Source organism: Lepisma saccharinum, chromosome 14 (assembly GCF_977018435.1).
Source record: "Lepisma saccharinum chromosome 14, izLepSacc3.1, whole genome shotgun sequence".
NCBI classification, from domain to species: domain Eukaryota; kingdom Metazoa; phylum Arthropoda; class Insecta; order Zygentoma; family Lepismatidae; genus Lepisma; species Lepisma saccharinum.
In genome coordinates this window covers 51,668,771-51,689,964 of record NC_139242.1, presented here as the reverse complement: position 1 = coordinate 51,689,964, position 21,194 = coordinate 51,668,771, and the positions used below count along the sequence as shown (strand labels likewise).

Sequence of the window (21,194 nt, the reverse complement as noted above, 5' to 3'; positions counted from 1 at the left end):
ATACGCATCCTTAGGGCTGCAATATCAAGCAGCATCGGTGAGATGAAACCCCACACAAAGAAGTCACACGGTGCAAGGTCCGGTGATCTTAGGGACCAGAACATTGCACAAAACACTGACTGATGTGGCTGTTTTGAGTGTTGTTTAGTGGCAGGGATGTGAACTCTCAGCTTAACAAAACATACGTGCACAAACTGTTCGCATTCCTCGATCGTTCTGGACTGGTTTCATTAACGTTAAGTTCAGTAGTTGACTTGCAATAAATTTTTGTGACACCTCAATTATTTATGCAACACCCGGTATTTATATAATTGTTGTAGTGCTTCAGATTTTGACACACACAATTCCAGACCGAATACAGTGGAACCCTGATTTTACATTTTCCAACATTTTAAGCTTTTTCTGGCTTGTTTCCTTGAACGACGTAAAATTGGAGTTCCACTGTATTTTGTGAGACTGAAGGTTAAATAATTTAATGTATGGAAAATTAATATTAACGTTTTTTTCTTATTAGTTCCAAAGTTAGCCAAGATATATTATTCAGTCTCTTTTCAAACATGTGTTTTATGGTAATTTTAAAGTGGGTGCAGTAGAGATCTATCGACACGAAGGAGTGAACATACCAGTAAGTACAAGGTTATTCAAAAAGAACTCTCTGGTTTCAAAAAATATTACTGTGTTTATTGCAGTTTATACTAACGTACAATGTAAGGTACAAGTGTGGAAGAACTCTGATTATATATTTCTTTTGAGACAGATATGCTCTGTGTGGACTTCCTGACATGACATGTATCAGTGTGATATTCTAACTCTCATCATCTTCGCAATTAGCCAAAAGTGGCAGAAAAGAGAAGTAAGATCAGTCAATGCAAACTAATTCTTCCCAAGCACTGTGCATCACGTCCAACTTGGCAATTGCAGTGTTAATGCAATCCTGTACTTCATTCAAAGTCTTACTTGTAGCTGATTAGTGGTGATTCATTCATTTTGAGTTTTTTTTACTTTTAACCACTATATTCAATCTTTATGTACCTACGTTTCAGAGACTGATTCTGCCTCCATCCTCAGGGTAGTGTGTTGTATCTAATAAATAATTTGTTCGGTCCCTGGAGAGACAATGTGTTTCGGGACAGAGTCTATATATGAAGTGTAAAATTTGCTGCCTTCGAGGATTACTTTCAATGGCCAAGGCTCCACCTCTTCAGCTAGCTGGTCATAAAGACCTGTTGTAAGTGAAGGTACCAGGGAAGATTATCAGTGGCCAAGGCTCCACCTGTCAGAAGGTTATGGGTTGATAATGTTAGTAATAAACCAGAATTTTTTTTAGTTAATAGTCAGTGTCGCTTACGTGCAACTGTCAGACCTTGAATGGTTGTGGGCATTCAGTTCTCCCAGTGTGTGTGCTACACTGATCCTCATTTGTATGCTGACTGGCCAAAGCCCATAACCTTCTGACAAGGTGGAGCATGGGCCACTGCAATATAATCCTCCCTGCCTCTTTACACACAAAAACAGGTCTTGGCATGACCACAAGACGAGGTGGAGCCTGGACCACTGTTAACCTTTTGAGTCCCAAGGCCATTTTCACATGTAACCCCCTTGGTCCGAGCCGATTTTGAGCAAAATGCAGAGTTTGAATTAAATGAGTGTATATCGGAGGCTAATTGCCCTAGAGAGATGAGTGACATACCGTTGTACGCGGAATGAACCAGAGATTCAGACTATGAAATTTATGCAAATTCAGCGTATATGTGGTGGCTAACTCTCAAAATTTCGGGAAAAAATTGCCCCCCCCCCCCCCCCCCCCCAAGAAAAAGTACATGCACATGGAAACTATCGCTGACATGTAAGGCACACAAAAATATTTGCATTATCATCATATGACCAATGCAACATGAGTTGTAGCCCCAAAAGGAATGGTCGGCACGCCACTGATTCAAGCTTCAAAATGCAGCGGTACCTTGAAATGACTTTAGCTCAGAGACTATTTGCCCTGGAGATATGAACGATATACCGTTGTATGCAGAATGAATCACAGATTCAGACGATATATAATTTATGCACATTCGGTGTACATATGGAGGGGGAAAAGGGGGGAAATCCCCTGAAAAATACTTTTTTTTTTAAAAAATGGTGTTTCTCTCCCCTGCCACCCCAGAAAAAAAGGATATGAAAAGTTCAAAATGCACATAGAAATTATCACTGGCATGTAAAAAACAGAAAAATATTTGCATTATTGTCATATGACACGTAGATGACAAAAAAGTCCTTGAAAGGTCTGTCACTTCACTCAAAAAATATCCTCGCACTTGGGCACAAAACGACACACACCTACGCACAACTTTCACGGACGAAAAGCTAGAATGCAGTGAAAAAATGAGCGCAGATTCTTGCAGCTGCTTGAAATTCTATTTTTAGACAATGCAGGGTAACCTGTGTTGCAACTTGTGGAACACTTGTGCTCAAAAACAAAGGTTTCCTTCAGCATGCCTCAAAATTCCATTCTCACAACGCAGATTCAACAACCAGTCTTCCCTATCCCCCTGCTTGCGCCCGCATGGAAAAAACTTTCATTTTGACATCAGATACTGATAAACAAGCTTCCTTCGAATGCTGTTACCAGGTGGGAGTGAAAAGCATTGCTTTAGAACAACAAAGTCTGTCTTCATTTGTCGGGAAAAATTTTCCTTTGAAAAGAGATGCAAAAGAGAAGTCCCTTTTCCCCTCCATTTTGATGAAGAAAAAAAAGTGTAAGAACTTCAAGCACTGATAAGACAATTGACAGTGATGCTCTCATGGACTGATGCATTTAGTAGCATTTTAAGTACAAAAATCTTTATTTTTCTCTTTTCATCTTGCTTAAAATTAGTGCCATTGACTTGTCTTACATTAAATAGTAAGTGAGGTTTATACTAACTTTGTTTTGGTGTGTACTGCAGCAGACACTCAATGTGTGATGGAATTTTCATCTCGAGCGCAACATGTGGCAATGCTGTCACCATAAGGTACATGGTGCACTCTTAATTGCAACATCTGATTGCATTGGATGATGTAAATGTAAAAGTTGTATTTGGAATTCTTAAAAAAGTTTCTTCATGTGATAAGAGTAAGGATGAATTTAAAGTTCACGATCATTAGAATTGCAGGATTTAATACTGAACAAAATTACATTTGTACATGTTTCTATTCTTACCTATAATGTTTACAATTGGATTATTTTCTTGTGAGGATCAAACACATATTTCTTAAATTCCAACATGATACGGACTGGCTCACGTTCTGCACTAGCCTCTGTAGAAGCCCGCTTCTCTTTTTTCTTTCCTCCAGCGGACAACCTCGAGATGGTGCTCTCTTGTAATCCACCTGCAGTAAACAATGTGACAACAATGAATAAAATAGGATTATGTGTAATATTATTCACATTTGTAAAGGTAACAATTATAAAAAAATACTACATACCAGTATGTTTGATTCATGGACTTTTCATAATATCGTTATAAACCAAGAAGTCATCATGAAAGAAGTTTCCAAGAAAATTAATAATAGTGTGCTGAAGAAATGAGGTTTAAAGACAACCTACAAAACTGGCATAAAAAAAATTCAAAATGTAATTTTCTACTAGGTAAAGTTCCCCATGCGTATAGCATAGTGCACATGTAGGGGATGTGGGGGTTGAGCCCCACACATTCTCGATCTGTCATCAGCACCATGCTCTAGCTGCCTTTACCCTCATGGTTGCCTTAGGGTACCCATTGATTTGAGGCTGGGTGAGCCCAGGAGCCACTTTATGCAATTCTGACAATCACCCACACCGGGAATCGAACCTGGATCTCCCATGTGGCAGTCAGAACTAGAAAAGAATGTTTTTGTGATCCCCTATTCAACAGTGGCACATACAATATCAAATGCAGATGCAATAAGAAATACAGTATACTGGTCAATGTGCAGAGGAGGACACAAAGACCATTTAATATACATTAAAAACCAGTGGTCGAAAGTAGCACGCTACTGTAGCTAGCTACAAAATTTGTAGCTGTAGCTGTATCGGCCCTACATTTTGAAAATTGTAGCGGTAGCGAAGCTACAAAATTCCTGTAGTTGTAGCAAAAATTTCGCTACAGCTACATTCTTCTCAGCATTTTGAGGTAAATTTTGAATGTGGCAACAGCAATACAAAAATCGACAATAACACTTACTTTTGCAGGAGGTTCATAAAGACAAAGTCTATTACATGGAAATATGGATAATGTAAAGAAAGTAAAAAAAAGGTAAAGTGTTCCCCTGTGCTTAGCACTACACCATGAAGGCGTATAGGGGGTACAGGGGTAACGCCCAACACTTTCTTGATCCGGTTGTGAGTGGGGGTGATGTGATCAGCACCACGTCCCTGACTGCCTTTACCCCCCAGGTACCCATGTTATTCGACGCTAGGTGGGCGCCAGGGCCGCTTCCGCTTTGTTAGAAAAGTTCCCGGATTTGAACCGGCCGGGGATCGAACCCGGGACCTTTAGCATGGTAGTCAGATGCGTTACAGACTGAGCCACCGCGGCTGTAGTACGGATAATGTAGATATATAAATATCTTGATATCGCAGTATAGGTATCCGCGTAATTTATTTCATTAATATCTTAATAATTCTAATATCCAGACCGAAGGGCAGAACTCTTCAACGCTTATTTTCATGGTAACTTCTGCCCCCCGTCTTCCCTTGCAGCGTTGCCAAACGTAAGACCAGTCTGTTCCTCCTCCCTAACAACGCTTGTCACTACACCCGATGAGGTGAAGGATCTATTGTCGTCTCTTTCAGTTCACCGTGCCCTAGGACCGGACGATATCAACACCATGTTCCTCAGGAAAACTGTGCAATCCCTGTGCTATCCCCTCTCCATTCTCTTGAACAGATGTTTTTCGGAAGGCATCTTTCCTCACGCTTGGAAACAAGCTAACATCACACCGATTCACAAAAGTGGTAACAAAAATTTTGTTTCATCTTACAGACCAATCTCCTTACTCTCTCCTCTGTCCATCATCTGTGAAAAAGTAATCAAAGACAGACTGTACAAATTTGTTTCTCCGTACTTAAGCTCTAAGCAACATGGTTTTCTTCCTGGTAGCTCCTGTCTTACAAACCTGTCTGTTTTACTCTCACATGCTATGGAATGCATTTCAAATAATTCACAATTAGATGTAATATACTTTGATCTGGCCAAAGCCTTTGATACTGTTAGTCATCGTCTTCTGATTCACAAATTATGCAATAGATTCAACATTCATGGCAAATTTCTCACCCTTCTCACAGACTACCTTAGCGATCGCCAACAACGTGTTGTTCTTCCTGGAACTGTTTCTAACTTTCTTCCTGTCCTCTCTGGAGTTCCACAGGGTAGTGTTCTAGGACCTCTCTTGTTTATATTATTCGTCGATGACCTTGCCGACCATCTCACAGCTCCCTCTTGCAATTACCTTCTTTTCGCAGATGACTGTAAAATTTTCAGGGAAATCTCCACTTCCGACGATACTCATCTTCTTCAGAATGACATAGCAACATTTACTTCCTGGTGCCTGACATGGGGCCTTACATTACATCCTGACAAGTGTACTACTCTCACTATCTCTCTCAAGAAGAATCTGTTAAAGTTATCTTACTCCATCTCTGGCAATAACATCAAAGCAGTATCCTCTCACAAGGACCTAGGCATTGTTTTCGACCAAAAGCTCACATTTGAGGAACATATTTTATGCACCACAAAAAAGGCCATGCGTCTCTTAGGTTTACTCTACCGTTTCACTGAAATTAGTGACATCTCAGCCCTCACTTTGTACTTCACATCATTCATCTCCCCAATAATAGAATACTGCTCTCCCGTCTGGTCCATGGCATGTCCCACTCACCTCTCCAGATTCGATTCAGTCTTTCACTTCTTCCTAGCTACAGTCCGTCACAGGGTTCCCTCATTACGCAATTTTTCATCTCCGCATCTCTTGTCTTTTCTAAACTTACAAACTGCTTATCAGCGACGTTTGCAGAATGATTTCAGTTACTTATACAAAATTGTGAATGGCAAAATCCGCTGCAACACACTCCTTGAGGAATTCCACTTTAGAGTACCTATGCGCACAACTCGCAATACAAGGTTATTTTATACTAAAAAACCTAGACTAGAAATTCAAAAAAGATCTCTCTTTTATAGACTTGCAGCACAATACAATGATCTCCCCTCAAGTATTGATATTTTTTCCTCCGAGTTTGCCTTTCGGTCTTCTATCAGAAGAAATACTTGTAATTAATATCACATAGTGCCATCTCTTACTTATTTTTTTGTTCATTTGCTATTCACTTTTATGTTGTTTTGTTACTCTTAATTATTTCTTATTTATTTTTATTTATTTTATTTTTATTTTTTATTTTTATGCTTATTATAATTATTGCTTTCTCATTGTTGACAATTTCAGTGTAAAATGGCCACCTGTGCTGTATCTGAAATTTTCTCAAATAAATAAATAAATAAACTAACTGACATATATGAATATATTTCAGCTAACAGCTACTTTTTTCTCATATTTTGGGGAAATGCCTCATTTGTGGCACCCCTGAAAAAAAATACCTCGTTTGCGCCACCCCAGAACATATATTGTGGATATCTCTAGTATAAGAGGCAGCAAAATGTCATTAATTACTGTGTAAAAAACAACTTGCAGTGCAAAAAGGAGCGACTCGTTTTCCACTATAATGACAGCGATAGTGCCAGCAATCAATGTCTCAGTATGTTAACAGAACTCTAGGATTTACATATTAGTTTTCTAAATATATTTCCCTTTAGATTTTCTGTTACATTTGCTAATCATGACAATGAAGATCAATGTTTTATTTAGTAATTATCTTATTTACAGTCAAGGGGTCCCAGGTTCGATACCCGGTGGAGGCACATAGTGGTTCAGATCCCACTTTAAACTGTAGGTCCAGTCCCGATTAGCCTTACTGTGCATAAAGTCAATCCATCTTATCTAGAGTCGCTTTCTGCAACTTTTGGCTAATTGTGAGAATGAGGAAGAATGATGAAAGGTGATGAGCAGCGTGGGGATTGGAGGAAAAGGAGGATCCCATCCTCCAGGCATCTTTCCTAGTTTTTATTTGGAGTCCACTTTATGCACAGATAAGCAAATCGAGACTGGTTTCGAACCACTATGTGACTTAACTCAATATTTATTCTCAAGGAAAATATGCTGATATATAAATATAAATAATTCTACCAAATTTTATTTGTGTATAGTTGTAATCATTAATTTTGTGTCATCCTAACTGCAATACTCATATATCAAATTTGAATTGATCTGCCACTTACATAGGTACGTTATTTTGAAACACTATATTGAAAATAAGCAACTGAAGTAACACTGCTATAAAAATTACCGAAGGACGAGAATCATGATAATATATAACAGAATCTATTTTCCAGTAACTACAACTATCATACTAGGGTCTTATTTGGAATATCCTTGTGGTTGTTAATTTTTTTGTATGCAGAAGTAGCGAACAGCAGTAGCGTAGCGAAGCTACTTCTTGGAAAATGTAGCTGTAGCGAAGCTACATTTTGGAAGAGTAGCTGTAGCGAAGCTACTTTTAAAATGTAGCGTTCTGATCACTGTTAAAAACCATGAAAAAAAACAAGGTTTTTCTAAACACATCATCGAATCATTAACATGCTTTTTCTCTGGGCAAAGCTAATTTCTTAGTAGCAAAGGGAAAATTGGAAAATTACATTAAGGAAGGTAGCAGAATAGTTAAAACTTATAATAATTTAAATGACAAGTTTATTGTTTTAAGTCCACTTTATGCCCGAAGGCTAATCAGGACTGGACCTACAGTTTAAAGTGGGATCTGAACCACTGTGCTTCTACCGGGTATCGAGCATGGGACCTTAAATGACAATCAAGTGTGAAAATTTAATTTATTCATGGGTATCCACAATAGGTCATATATACTAAAAAGAAAACACTGGGAATCTTCTATTACATCATGATTTCTGGACATGAGCTGTAAGCTTCCTTCCATCAACAACCACACCCATTTTCTAACTCCATTTTATCCTTGACAATACAAGTGGGAGTCAGTGAAATGCCGGACTGTAAGTTTTATTTGAATTTGTGAAATAATGCTAAGATGCAACTTTTATTATGAAGACAGCAGTTGGGGGAAAAGAAATGTGATGTGTATCCTACACCAACATAAAAATTTACTTTTGGGGAATACATGGATACTTTACTTACTCGTATTTCTAACAGGTAAGGGTTTACTGGCATTTTTCTTTACAAATGCTTCTGCAATTTACTAAAAGAACCCTTATTTTCAGCTTCCTCTGATACTTTTTTTATAGAGTTACATGTAAGATATAGCTAATGAACTTGTTTTGTATAAATATTGTTCAAATTAGGTTGAGCCAATCGTGAGTGAAGATTATTATTTCTGCCTACTACTTTTATTTTTCTTTTGATGGAAGAAAAATGTTGGTTAGATGAGATGTAAAATAGCTGTGGCCACTGACTCTGGATTATGTTTTTGTGAATACAAAAATGAATAAATTTTGGTTTACACTTTATTATGTTATGATTACATAGGCAACCTAGAAAGATAGACGATATAAACAAAAGAAGCAGAAAACAACTCACCTGGAATTCGTATTTTGAACTTTCCACTCTGTCCAAATGAAGTATCTATAACTCCACTCTCCCCTGTTGATAAACTGACTTTCAGCCCAACAAAGATCTGTAAATTTGTCTCTTTCTTAAACATTCCTTTTCCAATCACTTCGGAGTCATTCACGATCCTCTCCACTACTCCTTCTCTGCACTTATTTTTGTAGATCTTTATCCTTGGCAATGTCGTACTGCTGTAATTCTTCTCCTCCATGGCGTACACAACATTGCCGCAAAAAGCTAAACGGCACATATTCACATGAATGTCCGCATCCAGTCTTGACCCTATAACAAGCGACTGCGGAACAACAGGTATGGCCTTATCGAACTCCAACAATGCATACTGTTTCACTGGAATGTACTCAGGTTTGATCTCGTCACCACTTGCTGACGATGGAAGGACAAGTTCATCTTGGTACCTGTATTGTTGTTCAAAGTTGAAATCATTATTCTTTGTCATGTTCTCTTCAACACTGTCATCGGCAGACACACCGAACACTGTCACTTTGGCCATTACGGTTTCATGTCCGACACTTATGTGGAACTTTCCTTTTGTTGCTACGGTCCCTTTGTAAAATTTGATTTTGTTTATTGAAGTAAGTACTGCAAAAACTGTGGGCACATACCCTGGCATGCACAGAAGACTTCTCTCCAGGGATTTAGGGTCTAATTGAGTCACACATATACCCACCCTATCACCTTGAATTGCTTTGTCAACTGGCTTTCGGAACATCTGCATTGATTTCACCTTCTTTGAAATACGTAATGATGGTATTTCTACAGTCTGAAATGGAAGTTAATCTATTATTATTATTTTTGTTAACACATTTTTCTAGCCTAAAAGTATTAAACTAAAATGTATTTGTCATGATTGAACTGCAATAAAAAACTTAAACTTGGATAAATTACACAATTAATTATGTAGCATAATTGATTAGTTAAAATCTGTCAAGCACCATGTTTTGCTAATGTTGGTAATAAAAGTTCCATACTTAAACAACAGATAACAGAATAAAATACATTTAGATTAAATCATGCCTTGCTAAAGCGACATGATAACACCATTAAGTCTTTCCATGATAACAAAAAACTCAATATGCTGACAAAGGCAGAAATTTATTATATTTTAAAAACAAACTAAAATTTACATTTCAACCTTCTAGCAAGGTGTTCTTCAGACTCTGTACCAAATACAAATGAAATAAGGTACAAAACAGGATGATGTATCTCCAGACACAGGAAAGTTGTTTATCTCGAACATTCCTTTCCAGGTGTGGCCTTCTCCTGTCAACTGTTGCTTAACCTGACAGGCGATTTAGATAAACATTTCCTGTTTTTGCATGTTTCATAACCTTTCAGACTCCACAAATTGCATCTTCTATCCACATATTATTGCACACTAATAAAATTTTGGTACCCTTTTCAATAATCCATGTGCATTTCTTGGATATATTATTCTTGCAAATTACTAATTGAATAGGATTTTCTTAGATTCCAATGTTTTTTTTTAAAACAGAAATTTTTGAAATTAAAATAAAAAGAGTGGATTGAAACCATTATTCTGATGAAGGAGGAAGAGGTACTGCATCCAGAGTTTCCATTTTTAGCAGAAAGCAGTCAAAAAGTAGTCTATTGATTGATTTGCTTTATTTTACTTCGCTTCTTGTGCCACTTTTGGCTAATTTGCGAAGATGGGGATGAGTGATGATATGATGAAAATGAATGGACACTCACAAACATCTATGCCCAGGCCAGGATTCGAACCTGGGACCCCTGGCATTGTAGCGCGATGTGCTAACAACTCCACCACGATTTTGATGATTGAAAATGGTTAAATGACTTACACATTGTGCCTGATTTCACACATCACCACATTCATGAAACCCTAAATATGTCATGTATTTCACCTTTTCTTCACATGTAATGTATGTGTGTGTGTGTGTGTGTATATACAGAGCATTCCCTGACATTCGCTACGAGACTCGGCGGAAAGCAGCCTGGCATCAGCAACTGTCTTTCCCGGTGAACGGGTCCGCGACAGTCGCATGCTACAGTCTGTTTTTTTTCACTCTCCCTGCCTTCGCTGTCTTTCCCTTTCGTTGACGTTGCAGACTGACGCCAGTATAATCCTCCCTCGGAAGTTGTGTTGTGTTGTGTCGTGTCCGTGTGTTGAAGATTGTGGCATCACAAAAGTTTACATTACAACAAAGGATTTATGTTGTCGAGTGTTACTTCGGAAAGAGGAATTGTGGAGAAGTGCAACGATGTTTTGCAACGAAATTTCCTTGTGTTCCCATTCCACATAGGAGCACTATATTAAACCTCATAAAAAAGTTTAGAGTAACAGGGTGAGTTCTGAATAAAAGTGGAAAGAAAAATACTGAGAAAAAACTCGATGAGATAGGATAAAGGTTAGAACAGTCTCCTCGAAAATCTATCCGCCTCCTCTCACAAGAAACGAGTATTTCTAAAACCACAGTATTTAGAGCCGCTAAAATTCTTGAATTTATGGGGAAATCTAAAAATAAAGTATACAAAGACAATCCGCACACTATCCGTGAGTTAATTGAGAGTATTGTATGATTGATTGATTGATTGATTTAGTTTATTTTACTTCGCGTTTTGTGCCTCTTGGCTAATTTGCGAAGATGGGGATGAGTAGTTAAATGATGAAATTGATGAATGGACATTCACAAACAACCAAGCCCGACCGGGATTCGAACCCGGGACCCTTGGAGTATTGTATGAGAAATGGGGAGAATTACAGTAGACAAACTTGCACGTGTAAATGCCAATTTCCTTCAGAGATGCCAGGAATATGTTGCAGCAGAGGGACATCATTTTCAACACCTTCTGTTGTGAAGGTTAGTACACAATATGAAAATTGTAATTTTAATAGCGGACTCTAGCGACTGTCGCCGACCCCGTTCACCGGGAAAGACAAGTGTTGACACCAGGCCGCTTGCCGCCAAGTCTCGTAGTGAATGTCAGGGAATGCTCTGGATATATATATTTGCTCATTTAAAATGTTTGCTTCATTTCAACAAGAAGTTATAACTCTCTTTAGTTACAAATGAAGAAAAATACCAGTTGAAAAGCTAACAAGCAGTACTCATTATGAAAATCTTTGGTAGCCTGCCTGAAGGCATAGTGGTGTTGTCGCCACCTTGAAATCAATGGATCCCAAGTTTGATACCCAGTGCACGGACGTGGTGGTTCAGATCCCACTTTAAACTGTAAGCCCAGTCTCAATTAGCCTTTCTGTGCATAAAGTGGACCTAAAAAAAATTCAAATAAACAAACAAAAAATCTTTTATAGTGTCGCCTGTTCTGAATTATGAAATCTTACTGTAGTATTAATAACTTTTGCTTTGTATCTGACTAAAAAAAGGCCAACAGTGGTGACGGAGATGCTACAATGTTTTCTTCGTAACTGCAGAATGATTCTCTATGCAATTATACAGATACAACATTTTTTCCACTTTATCTACCCTGAAACTGTCAAGGGCAAAATCGACACCTGGGTACTAATTTCACCATGGACATTTGGCGTTGAATGTGCAAGGATACAATTTCAGATATGTTTCTGATTTTTCAACATTTTTTAACACCTTGATGATGATATGATATATACGATTTATGTTTCAACAATGAATACAAGTTTTATCTCTATTATCAAAATGACCATAATAAAGTGTGAATCCATTAAATATTTTTTTCTTAACATTATGTACAGTGCAGCAAGATTGTAATTTGTGGTAAACTGAAAAGAAAAATAATAACAATAACAACTACTTTTAACTTATTTCAGAAATACACACTATTTGTGATGTAGATTGCAAAAACACGGTGAAACACATCTGAAGGAAAGGACACAAAGGTTGGGCAATGGAGGCAGGGGTCCTCTGAAATTAAAGTGTCCAAGAAATATGCAACATCGGGAAGAAGGATTGATTGATTGATTTAGTTTATTTTAGTTCACGTTTTGTGCCTCTTGGCTAATTTGTGAAGATGGGGATGAGTGAAATGATGAATGGACATTCACAAACAACCAAGCCCGAGCGGGATTCGAACCCGGTACCCTAGGCATCGCGGCGCGATGTGCTGACCACTCTGCCACAGGGTTGGGAAGAAGGAACCTCTCCTTCAGGTAAGTGATATTTTGTTTTAAACAAGTAATGAAGGACAACTGAACTTACATCATTTACCCTTACAGCTCCCTGCAAAACTGTTCCTGTCATAACAGTGCCTTGGCCACGGATGCTAAAGCAGTGATCAACAGCAAACAGGAACGGGACTTCTTCATTTCGCTGTGGCAAAAAGGCAAACTGTTTCAGAGTTTCGATCAGCTCTTTCACTCCTGCAGGAGAAATGTTTTATAGAGTAACTGATTGATTAGCACATGAAAAAAGCTTAAGCCATAAAATGATACGCAGTGGACCTAAAAAAGAAACATGACATGGATGAAAGATAGAATGCAGACAATTAGCCATAGTTTCAGTCACTATACGGTGTATGTTTTTAGAAGCGATATGAAATGGGGCCATGCAAAGCCTGTCCATGGTGACCAGCCAATGGCAGGGGTGCAACGTTGTACAGTTAGAAAACTGCGACGTGCAAATTAAATGCAGTGTTATGAATTTTTCTTGCGCGCAAGACGTTTTATAAAATTTGCCTCTTTTAAAGTTCATCATAAGATGGGGCAAGACATTTTGAACCTGACTGTCCAAGTCCCATAAAATTCTGTCGCCTACAGCCAGAGTTATCGTTTCTTGAAGAAACACTGGGAAACAACCCGTCTCAACACAAAAAAACATTTCATTTTCCTTCCCTCTGTTTTTTCGTTGCCACCGTGTTGACACAGCTGAGTTGTTTTGTCTTGAGAACAATAGGTGTTAAATTCCTCTCAATATACACATTGACCCTTCATTGTCATGGGCGTTCTCGAACATTGCAAGTCTGAGTCAGTTCGAGTTCTTATATGCTGCTGTGACATATTATAATCCTGTGTACAAATATTCACTATATTGTTTCACTGAAGTCATATATACTATGTATGCATTACAAAATAAAGATAGTTGAATATTGGACACAGCTAATTTTCTGTGTTTCCCTTCTGCCAGCAGTTGGTTTGGCAACAGCGCCAGCATGCAATGGTTGCAGTTTTCAAGGTGCATTTAAATAATGTTCAATTGGTTCTGTACAAAACTCGATGTCTATTTTTGCTTTCAATTTATGTATCATTGGAGAGAAGGAACAACATTATGAATCCATCCACATGAAGGATACAGAAATGAAATGGATATCAGCTTTCTTTTGTAAGTCTTCTAATTAACTTGCTGCAGTGGACTGATGAATTTAAGATAGTAGTATGTTGCCTGCTAACTGATAACCTTCAAGTTAAAAAACAAAAAACAAAAAAAAACAGGATTTCCACTCTAGATGATTTTGTAATACTTCAACATGCAGTATTAATAAAAAACGTTATTCATTTCATTAGCACGTAAAATAGAAGACCGAGTTCATTTAAAATTGTCGAAAATAAATCAATAAAAACAAAAATATCAAGAATATTGAACCTTCTCAGGGTAAAATATGAAATGTCTTTTTTTCAGTCTGCAACCCTGGCAAGCACAAAACAACAAAAATGTTCCAGATACTCTTTCAAGATTTAACATGTACAGTCATGGACATTGTTGGGTTGTAATGACTCCATATACTTTCAATAGGTTTGTTACAACCCAGAACTGTCAGTGACTGTACAATTCAACAAAGTTGGGTCAATAACACTCCTGTGTATTGAGTTACTGTTATTTTGCATCCAAGAGTATTGTATTATAATTACTCTCTTGGACAATAGAGAAATTGAACTCTTTACACAAATATCACATTGTTGTCTGTAGTGCACATATTTCTACTGCAATTTTACAAGTTTCATCGAGGCAAATAAATCTTCCAGCTCTGAATTCAACCAGGTTAATGCAAATAAAGTAATGACATACCATTGCAACTAATCATGGATTTTTAGTAATGCAAATATTAAAAGGAAAGAGGGTAATTCCATACCAAATCAACAAGTGTCGTGAATTTGGTCAAATTTTGGTATACATGTTTCTTATCATCTGAAATATAGAAAATATTGAACCACATTACTAGCATTACGAGGAACCCTAACATTGCAATGGAACTGGTTAAAACATGCAGCACAGCATGTAATAATAATAATAATATTAAAAAAATGTAAAATGTTACATGGCGGAGGTCAGTTATTACATTGTGATAATCACCGAAAATAAGTGAAGACATAATGTTGATATAAATCTGTGGTGAAATCACAAATATGACTAAGAAGTTTTTGGTGTGGCAAAGCACCTCTGTCAGACATATTCACAGTGTAATAGATTGTTAATTGTGATATTTGAAGAAGAAGAAATATTGCAACAATAATTGTTCCATAAAACTAGTTTTAATTGTATATTTCAAACTTGAGACTCACCCATTGGTTCAGTTTCAGGTGCATCTGGACCACCAGGTTTTGCAGCAACTGCAACAACTGGTGCATCTTTGAAAATAGTGTTTTGTAATGTTAATCTCATTTTCTTTGTCATCTGGAAAAAAAAGAAGATAAAAAATACATACTATTCACATGTTTTTGAGAGAGAAATCAATAATTTCACTATACAGTGGTGTTTAAGGTAACAGTTCCATAGATCGGAGACACATTAAAATCAGATATTTTGTGTTTCGCATGGTTCGTACTTACCAATTGCGTATTGCAGAACATAGTTCAAGGTGCCATTATGCTTTTTACACGAAAACAAACTCAAATTTTCACATTCTGAGTGCTTTTTTTTTATTCCTTTCTTCGCTTCTGTAACACACGTTATGGTGGGCACATCTTGACTCATGTTGTGGGTATGCAGTGTTTCAATCTTCTTCATCGAAAAATACCTACTACCGTGTTTGTCACCGGTGGAAATTATACATTATGCACGGGTAGCTGACGGATAGCCCCACGAACCATTATGCATGGTAGCTGACAGATAGCCCAATGAACCATTTCCAATAAGGTTAGGTTAGTTTATGTTAGGCAAACATAGTAAAAAAGAGGGGGTTGAAACACTGACAGGGGCTTACGTCATCAAACGTACGCAGCATCCAGTTGTTGTAGGGCAGGGAAATGAAAGCAATGGCAATTGTGCGTCGGTGAGATATTTCTCTTGAGAAATGCATGATTTCTTGGTCAAATATATTCCACGATGAAAGAAAATACCTCAACGAATGTTGTAAACCTTGGAGAAACTCATTTCCGTAAGTAGTTTCTTGTGTAAAATTGAAGCAATGTGTCTCTGACGTATGAAACTGTTACCTGTGTTTAACTGTATAACAAAAGCTTGCATACTTAGCCTAGTTAAAACCTACAATAGTGTTTAATTTTTTTTCACGCATGGCTCACTGCAATACTCATAGACTCTGCTATCAATTAGTGTTTTGCTGTTAAGAACGCATCCTGCTCCCTCCAAATATTGTTGTTTACTCCAAGTTTGATTTGTAAAACATTATTATTTTTATTTAAATTGGAGGTTAAAATTGCAAACCTTTTCTACAGTTGAAGATCGTTTGTCTTCTGGAAGTAAATCAACCTTGTTAAGTACTACTATCATTTTCTTGCATGTAACTTCGCCAATCACAAGACACTCTGCAGTTTGAGTCTGCATGCCTTTGATGACATCAATGACCAGCATCATCATGTCAATGATTTGAGAACCTGTAAGAGAATGCCCATTTATTAGCTACACCTGCTGTACAATAAAGAAAAAAGTGTCTTTCTACATTTATGCTAAATATGCTAAATACTGGAGATTTTCAAATTTGCACAATTTCAGTTTTCCTTTGCAACTTTATACTCTGATGATTCTAACATTAAAAGAAGTCTGTGTTCATTTAGGGTAGAGTAATTTTTTTCAAATGTAAACATAGCAACATTCCAACTGAAACAAATAACCTAAATATATTGTGCACAGATTACATGGACTTCCATAGCTGAAAAAACAATAGGTAACAGTCTACCACCAGCACCCTCCCCCTTCCAAAATATAGTTATTTGAGCTTTTTAATGCAAGAAATAAGATTTCATGCCACATACTATGGGAATCATTATATTATGCAACATATCTAAATGTCAATAAATATGTTTTTAAGCATTCTCAAAACATTGCATTCTGCCTTTTAAAACACTTACAGTGGCTCCAGAAAATATTCGTCTGTATAGAGGAATGGGTTATTGGATGGACAGGCTGGCATTAATTTACAATAAAAAAAGAACACAAATTGCACTCGATTACTTATTCGTTTGTACTCAAAAAAATATTCAAAAGGAAATGTCGTATTTGTCATACAAAGTGAATTACAACAAAAAATACATTAACACGCATCATCCGATGCCAAATAAATATTCGTCTGCAATACATAAAAATAAAAATGTCATCTTTACAAATGGTTAATACTTGGTGGGACCACCTTTGCTTTTCAGGATGGCTTCTATCCTTCGTAGCATTGATCGAATCAAATTACTTGTTTCCTGTGAAATATTACGCCATTCAATCATTAGAGCTTTCTTCAGATCATTTTTATTAGAAATGTTGGTACTACTTTACTACACCGGAGACACCTGTCAATGATTTATTTCGCACTTTTTTACATTGCTAACGTACTATTCTGCATTGCGGAACATTTATTTAGGTGAAATAATGAATTTCTAACGAAAATAATGTCTATTTCTTACATTTACGAGTACTTACTGTTCTTCCTTATTTCCACACAATATGGCGATAGCTTACCAGTTCATCGCGTGTTGTGCCAGTGTTTTGTCGATTTGGAGTGTGCATGCAGTCTTGGAACCTTGTTCACCAAAAAATACCTACATCTAAAAAAATATATATTAAAAAAACAACGGAATTTTTTCACGAAAAAAAGTTCAATTTTTGACAAAGATTAATTATTAAACCATTGACGTTAGCCCCAAAAACCATCCACGGGTAGCCCCAAAAACCATTGACGTTAACCCAAAAATTCACGATAGCCTCACGAACCATCATGGGGACGAGGTATACCTACTAGGTTAGGTTAGGTTCCATTAGCACTCCTTTCGTTCAATTTAGCACATACGGTCAACAACACGTCATCTTATAGCGAAAAGACGGCGTGGGTTGAAACACTGACTATGGCGTTTACGTCATCAAACACATGGAACATTGTGCTCTCATGCAGAAAGCAAATGGTGGCAGCAGCAATAGTGCGTCGGAAAGAGATTTTCGTAGAAAACCACATGCATTCGCATTAAAATGGATCAAAACTACATTACTGAACATCAACAACGCTACAGAAAATGATTTGCGCAAGTACTGTCTCCTGTAAATTTGAAGAAATCTGTCTCCGGTATAGTAAAGTGTTACCGAAATGTTGTGTTTGCGTATGTTTTCCTCCAGCATATTCCACACATGCTCTATGGGATTAACATCTGGAGACTGTGGAGGTTTTTCCATCCAGTGTGGTGAATTATAGAGTAACCACAACTTGGTGTTGTGAGCTGTATGCTTAGGGTCATTATCTTGGGTGAAGATGTATCCATCAGATAGACCCATATCATGCTCACTTTTGGAAGGTCGGACTTCAGGATGTTGATGTATGCTTTATGATCCATGATGCTTTCTACAAAGCACAGATTCCAACACCACTGGCACTAATGCACCCCCATACAAGTATTGAACCTCCACCATGTTTCACAGTCGGTGTTAGATTCTTCTCAGCCAGTTCTGTGTTCTTCTAGCGCCCACACCATGACCAGTCCATCTGACTTGAAAAGATTAAATTTACTCTCATCTGTGAATATGACTTTCTTCCAGTAGTCATATGTGTCATTTTTGTGTGCTTTGGCGTAGTCAGTCCTTTTCTTCCTGTTGTGTTTGTTGATATACGGTTTTCTACGGGCAATTCTTGAGAATACTTCTTACTGTTTCTGCTGAGACCGTTTTTCCAGTTTCATTTGCAACCTCAGCAGCCAACTTTGGGGCACTCACTTTCGGATTTTTCGCAACTTTCCACACTATCACACGTTTTTCTCTCTGTGTTAGCTTTGGAGGTCGGCCATTTCTTGAGGCATTTTTGTATGTTCTTGTGTTCTTAAACCTATACACAATACATTTAATTGTGGTGATTGGCCTACTGAGTGTTTTGCTTATGTCTGTGAAAGAGTTACCACTACGAAACAAACTCACCACAATACGGATTTCCTCTTCGGTAGTTTTCCTCGATTTGCACCCCATTTGGTACTAGTTTACTATCCTTCGGACAGATTTCTTCATTTCTACAGAAAAACTACTTACCGTAATAAGTTCCTGTAGTATTGTCTAACATCTGGAAGGTGTTTTGTGTGATGTGGGAATGTTTCATAGCGGAAATTCAACCATTGACGCATAGCCCCACGAACCATTTCCGGTAAGGTTAGGTTAGGTAGGGTCACAATAGGTTACAATAGTTAAAAATTGGTTTCGAAAAAAATATGTGTAGCCCCACACACCATTCTCACATAGCCCCACGAACCATTGACACATAGCCCCACAAACCATTTGCGGAAACGTATGTTCTTCAGTTACAAAAACACTTTTTTTTAAAAAAATGATAAAAAAAACGTGAATACATGTTAAAAAATGATCCGCGAAGGATATAGGTAAGTAGAAATGTCAATAATTGACGAAACTCAGAAGTTATAGGTTTCCGAAGGATAGTAAACATTTACCCCCCATTTTTCCACACAGGTCCAACCCTGGCCTCCAGCACACACATTCCCTGTTGCAATGGAAGAAAGCTCGTACTTGCACTACACGAGATTCACCTTGCGTCTCAAAAGCAAGTACCTAGGGGGCGTGATTTCATGGAACTATGTAGCAGACGAATACTAGTTTGGTGGGTAACACTTTACTATACCGGAGACGGATTTCTTCAAATTTACAGGAGAAAGTACTTACGCAAATCATTTTCTGTAGTGTTGTTGATGTTCGGGAATGTAGTTTTGATCCATTTTAATGCGAATGCATGTGGTTTTCTACGAAAATGTATTTTCGACGCGCTATTGCTGCTGCCGCCATTTGCTTTCTGCACGAGAGCACAATACGCGCTATTGCTGCTGCTACAATATGAGGTGTCGAGGATGCATCGTGAAGTTGTTGCCGGGTGTGGAAGATGCCGTGGAATTTGTAATTCCGACGTTGTCCTTATATGCTAAATTGAACGAAAGTAGTGCTAATGGAACCTAACCTAACAGGCATAACCTAACCTAGTAGGCATACCTCGTCCCCGTGATGGTTTGTGGGGCTATCGTATGTAAGAAATAGACATTATTTTCGTTAGAAATTCATTATTTCACCTAAAGAAATGTTCTGCAACACAGAATAGTATGTTATCAACGTAAAAAATTGCGAAATAAATCATTGATAGGTGTCTCCGGTATAGTAAAGTAGTACCGTTTGGTGTGTAATATGACATGATTTTCGATATTTGTGTTGTGTTCGAACACAGCACGAAATATCTTTGCTTTTACTCTTGATTTTCGCAGAACGAATGTAGACGTGTGTCGGTATTACATTTTGCTCTTGCTTTTCTTCTGTTGCAAAGTGATATACGTGGTTTGACAGTCTGATTGTGCTCAGTCGAATACTTTCCGGAGCCACTGTAAATATAATAAAAATCCTCAATAGTTCAAAATGGTAATGTTGAATATCTGGCCCCAAATAAGGTCATTTGATTTGTTTTCTCTGCTTGAAATCTTGAAGACCTGTTATGCTTTTACATAAATGTAACAATATACTACGTTTAGAAGCTATTGCTCTACGAAACTTTTATTCTTTGCATCATTCAGATCAGAACATGTCATTAAAAAAAAAAATCTTCTGTAGGAGATATTGTCGGGGATACCTTGTGCATACACGGAATCGGGAATACGTACAAGCTTCATCTAGTTTTATAACCGAATAATATACATTAACCCAAACATTCCTTTAGTATAAAATATACCAACCCCCAATTACTATTCGAATCAGTGATGCATGTCCTGGACAATCAACCAAGGTAAATTGTAAATTCGGTTTTGTAGTTGATGATTTCATATGTTCGGGCATGTCAACAGAAAATGAACTAAAACCGAGATCTATAGTAATTCCTCTTTCACGAGATTGTGGATTTTTGTCGAAACACGCTGTACTAGCTACTGTGCTCAAAGATTTTGCCAATGACGTTTTTCCACTATCCACATGTCCCATTACACCGACGTTTAAATTTAACACATTGGAAGCAGCCATTTTTCTTAATTTCATCAAATTGTCAGTTGTATTTTTTCTTGCATTGAACACCAAGAGTGTTTCAGTGTTCTGAATATTTATTTATTATATATTAAACATATTACTATTTATATGTTGTAAATGAGCAATTTCTAATAACGTTTT

The 21,194-nt window shown here is 37.4% G+C and overlaps 1 protein-coding gene across 2 annotated transcripts; it reads right to left on the bottom strand.

The window, feature by feature from the left end:
* Positions 1–3,115: 3,115 nt before the first annotated feature.
* Positions 3,116–21,049, bottom strand: eEFSec (eukaryotic translation elongation factor, selenocysteine-specific). Of its 2 annotated transcripts, XM_083134963.1 has the most exons (7): positions 20,771–20,860; positions 17,535–17,614; positions 16,293–16,462; positions 15,191–15,302; positions 12,894–13,054; positions 8,668–9,478; positions 3,116–3,363 (listed from the first exon to the last, which is right to left on the bottom strand). In XM_083134963.1, exons 3-7 carry the CDS (start codon positions 16,443–16,445, stop codon positions 3,203–3,205), a joined length of 1,398 nt encoding a protein of 465 aa, XP_082991089.1. In that variant the 5' UTR covers positions 16,446–16,462; positions 17,535–17,614; positions 20,771–20,860; the 3' UTR covers positions 3,116–3,202. The 2 variants fall into 2 exon arrangements, with proteins under 2 accessions (XP_082991089.1, XP_082991088.1); XM_083134962.1 differs by lacking the exon at positions 17,535–17,614 and having other exon boundaries at positions 20,771–21,049.
* Between the last annotated feature and the right edge of the window lie 145 nt (positions 21,050–21,194).